This window comes from Mesitornis unicolor, unplaced genomic scaffold (genome assembly GCF_000695765.1).
Source record: "Mesitornis unicolor isolate BGI_N332 unplaced genomic scaffold, ASM69576v1 scaffold26742, whole genome shotgun sequence".
Classification (NCBI taxonomy): Eukaryota; Metazoa; Chordata; class Aves; order Mesitornithiformes; family Mesitornithidae; genus Mesitornis; species Mesitornis unicolor.
Window position 1 is genome coordinate 35997 of NW_010170238.1, and position 3897 is coordinate 39893.

Sequence of the window (3897 nt, forward strand, 5' to 3'; positions counted from 1 at the left end):
AAAGCGGGAGCTTTTGTGGGAAGCAGGAGCAACCCTGCCATTAGAAAGTACAAAAGCTGTACTATTTCAAACTGGTCAACCAGGATGGCAGGAAAAATGCCTCTTGTTTATTCATGACTTCATGTGGGCCAGGCTTTACAAATTGATAATGAATTAACACCTTTGTTCATTCTTCTTCCTTAACACAGGAATAATTTTGCTTTGCTTTCATTGTGCTGGGTCTTCTTTTAAATCTTCTTGTAAAAGATTTGACTGGTTCAAGACTATAGCTGACTCTTACCCAGTCTCTTATCACAATAAGTTTCCTCTGTGGAAGTTTGTACCTTATCTGAAAATGGTTCTTCTTGTTTGGTCTTGAGCAGCAGTGTTCTTTAAGAATATCTGCCTTCTGCTAATAAAACTTTATGAAACCAGATTGCAAAAAATTTTTCAAAATATGCTAAAGAGAGGATGACTACTTTGGCTTCCACAGCTATAAACAGTTTAAAATTCCAATATGAAATCTGAGAGGTTTTAACCAGCTGTAGGTAACTAAATATGAAATATACCATTACTTCAATCAACCACTATTCTATAGAGATGTTTTCTGTTACAGATTCAGTGCAAGCTGTTTGTATTTGATAAAAACTCTCAGTCCTGGGTGGAAAGAGGTCGAGGACTTCTGAGACTCAATGATATGGCCTCAACAGATGATGGGACATTACAGTCTCGGCTGGGTAAGAGGAACCAGGGGAAATGAGGTACTGGATGATAGGCAGTCCTGTTTTCATAGGATGCTTCCATGAGACACAGCAGCATCCACATTAGGTTATGTCTTAGCTACAGCAACTCAGAAAGCACTTTGGACCTTTTCTCTTGTTTCAGTTTATGACCATTCCTTTCAAAAGTGTCTTTGAATACTTTCTCTAATTGTAGCAAATGTTCCAGTTACCTTCCACCCCCATAAAAGCAGGCTGTGTTTAGCAACTAGAATATTTGACTAGAAATGTATGGTAACTTTCTTCAGATCTGGGCTCTTTGCTTTTTTGGGTCTGGGTGCTTGCAGGGGGAGGGAAAGTCTCTTTGAATAGCACAGTTGTTCAGACTGCAGGAATGTGCATTAGCCTGAGATTATCAGCTCAGACCCAGCCACTCAACTTTGGTGCGTTAACATGTAAGACTTTGGACTAAATACCTTTAGACATGACTGATAATCTTTAATGCTGACATTCTTCTGATTAACAGTTGTGACAAGGTTCCTGTTTTAAGGGCTTATTGATATTCTTTGTAAAGAGACTGAAACATTCACACAATGAAAAGCTGTCTGGGCTGTTTTGAGCTTCCTGCTGTGTTGTTTTCCACCTAACTGATCTTGTATGTTGGCTTTAGTGATGAGGACTCAGGGGAGTCTCAGGTTAATCTTAAATACCAAGCTCTGGGCTCAGATGCAGATTGATAAAGCCAGTGAGAAGAGTATCCGCATCACTGCCATGGATACAGAGGACCAGGGAGTTAAAGTTTTCCTTATATCAGTGAGTACTGTTTTTTGTTTGTCTTAACCTTCCTACTAAACATAATGCTTGCTTAAGTTGCAGTTGAGGTCATATTCTCATTTTTCTTTGCACCCTGCCTCCTTACCACCACCCCCTCCCCAAAGACAAGGGCCTTGGCAGACTTTGCTTGTCTGAAAAGCCTTACTAGTTGTGATGAAATGCCACGTAAAAGGCTGTTTTAGGAAGCCAGGTTGTCCAAAGTGTTGACCATGGAGTTGTGGGATCTGTTCCACACCTATTAAGGCTTTAACTGTAGTGTAAGATGAATGCTAATCACTTCTTGTTATCAAAGGAAGTGTGGGCATTTCATAGATGTCTACGTAGTGGTGTAATCAAAAGTCGATATACCAGAACTACTTGGTACAAGAAAGCTGTCATTGTCTACAGCATGGGTGGAGGCATTGGTGCTCACTGGAAGTGAAATACTATCTGTCAAAAACATTGTGTTAGTAGTGAAAGGTAACACATTTTAACTTGGATTTTCTTTTAATACAGAGTATTCAAAGCAGTAGCAGGACAGCGAAAGGGATTTCTGTGCTTGCTAAATGGGGAAACAGCAATCCCAATTAGAATTACTAAAACACTTGGGAGATTAAGATACAGGCAGCAGGAAAGGTCATTCCCCAGCGTCTGCTAAGAGTGCTTACAGATTTTGAGGCCTGAACGCATTCTTTTGACTAACACTGCTTCTGCACAAGGGGTTACTCAAGAATGAAGTGTTTTTATGGATCAGAAATTAAGAGAATGCAAGAAATGATCAGCTTCCCCTGTGACGTTAGGTTTGTAGGGCTGGGGTCTGGACTCCCAGAGTGGAGCTTAATGATAGAGTATCATTCATGAGGAAAAAGCAGTGAAATTAATGGATAACTCTTCCTCAGCGTTTTTCTAGATTTGACAAGTTTGACTTGGTCTGTCATCAGGTTATGCACTGTTGATTTTCTTCACTGCAGCTCATTGCAGGGGAATTTTGCAGCTACAGAGGTGGCAGATGGGGAGGGTTGAAAACATTTTTTCATGAAAGAATCTGAAAAGTGGGATTGTTACCTTACAGTTACCTTGGGGTCACGGTAATGATTGTTAATATGAGGACTTCATTGATATAGTGAAGACAGCGTTTAATGGTATTCAGAAGGGAGTTCTCTTGTAAGTAGTGTCCATTAAATACTTAGTTCAATAGACCTAAAAATGGATTCTTTTGAAGGCATGAAGTCACCATTAACCTTTGAGAGTTAAACCCCAAAACAGTCTTTGTCAAGTTATCACAAATGCTTCCCTCTGAACAGCTGACCAGTATAAAAAGAGTTTAAAACAAATGTAGAATAATCACGTGCCTGACTACATGTCCATTCAGTTTTCTCGTGATACCTTATGTTGAAATGTTATGTCAGTGCATCATGAAACAATTAAGTGACTTGATTATGATTAACTAATATGTAAAGACGAGTGATTAACAAACCTGGAAAAATCTGTGCAAGACAAACTTTTTAAAGGTCTTTCTAACGTAAGCTTTTGGGGAGTGTGAGGGAGCTCTGTGACTCCTGGATGAAGAAGGTTGTATAAAATCAACTAGCACAGTTAGCTGGAGAAAGTTTGCGCTGAATGGAGAGGAACATACTCTCACCATCGGTTCATGATGTCTAGCACCTCGCTACGTATCCCACAGCCCATTCTGACCTAGCTTGAAAAACCCTATGAAAAGTAGACTGTGAAATTTGGCGTGACTGGTGTGTATTACGTAAGCAGTGTTTTATTCTGCAATAATTCCTTGCACTGTTTTCTTGTTTCTGCATATTAAAAAAATGTAGGCGAGCTCTAAAGATACCGGGCAGTTGTACGCTGCGTTACACCACCGGATCTTGGCCTTGCGGAGTAGAGTGGAACAAGAGCAAGAAGTCAAGAATGTAGCACCTGAGCCAGAGGTAACACAATCAAACGAGGAAGACAGCGATGATGATGTCATTGCACCTTCAGGAGCAGTTGGAAGTGGTAAGCAAGAAAGCCAGCGGAGTTTCCTGTTTTCCATACGTTTCTCTGTCATTCTTTAAGGCAGGCTGTTTGTGGGATAATTGCAGGTATTGCCTTTTTTGGCAATTGGTTTTTGCTGCTTCTCCAAACTGGTAAAAAGGCCCCTGTGCTGCTTTCCATCTGGGTTACATGTCACAGTTTAGCAGAGGTTACCTGTGCTTCAATTAGTTCTGGTTTTGTTTACGGGATTTTTTCAAGGGGTTGTTGTGAGTTTCATTTTTGCCTTCAGCATGACTAGGGCTTGCACTCAGAACCTGAGATGTCTGTCAGGGCAACTGAGCAGGCAGGATCCATGCTGACCCTTGAGTGCCATTTGGAAAGATTTACAAAGGGGCGTGGA

At 40.7% G+C, this 3897-nt stretch overlaps 1 protein-coding gene across 1 annotated transcript in view; it reads left to right on the top strand.

Moving 5' to 3' along the window:
• The window catches only part of RANBP3 (RAN binding protein 3), a 35871-nt gene that overhangs the window by 30922 nt on the left and 1052 nt on the right, over positions 1-3897 (top strand). Inside the window, exons 15-17 of the mRNA XM_010179634.1 lie at positions 596-716; positions 1369-1511; positions 3338-3518. Of these exons, the coding sequence (XP_010177936.1) occupies positions 596-716; positions 1369-1511; positions 3338-3518 (445 nt within the window). The remainder of the gene's footprint in view (positions 1-595; positions 717-1368; positions 1512-3337; positions 3519-3897) is intronic.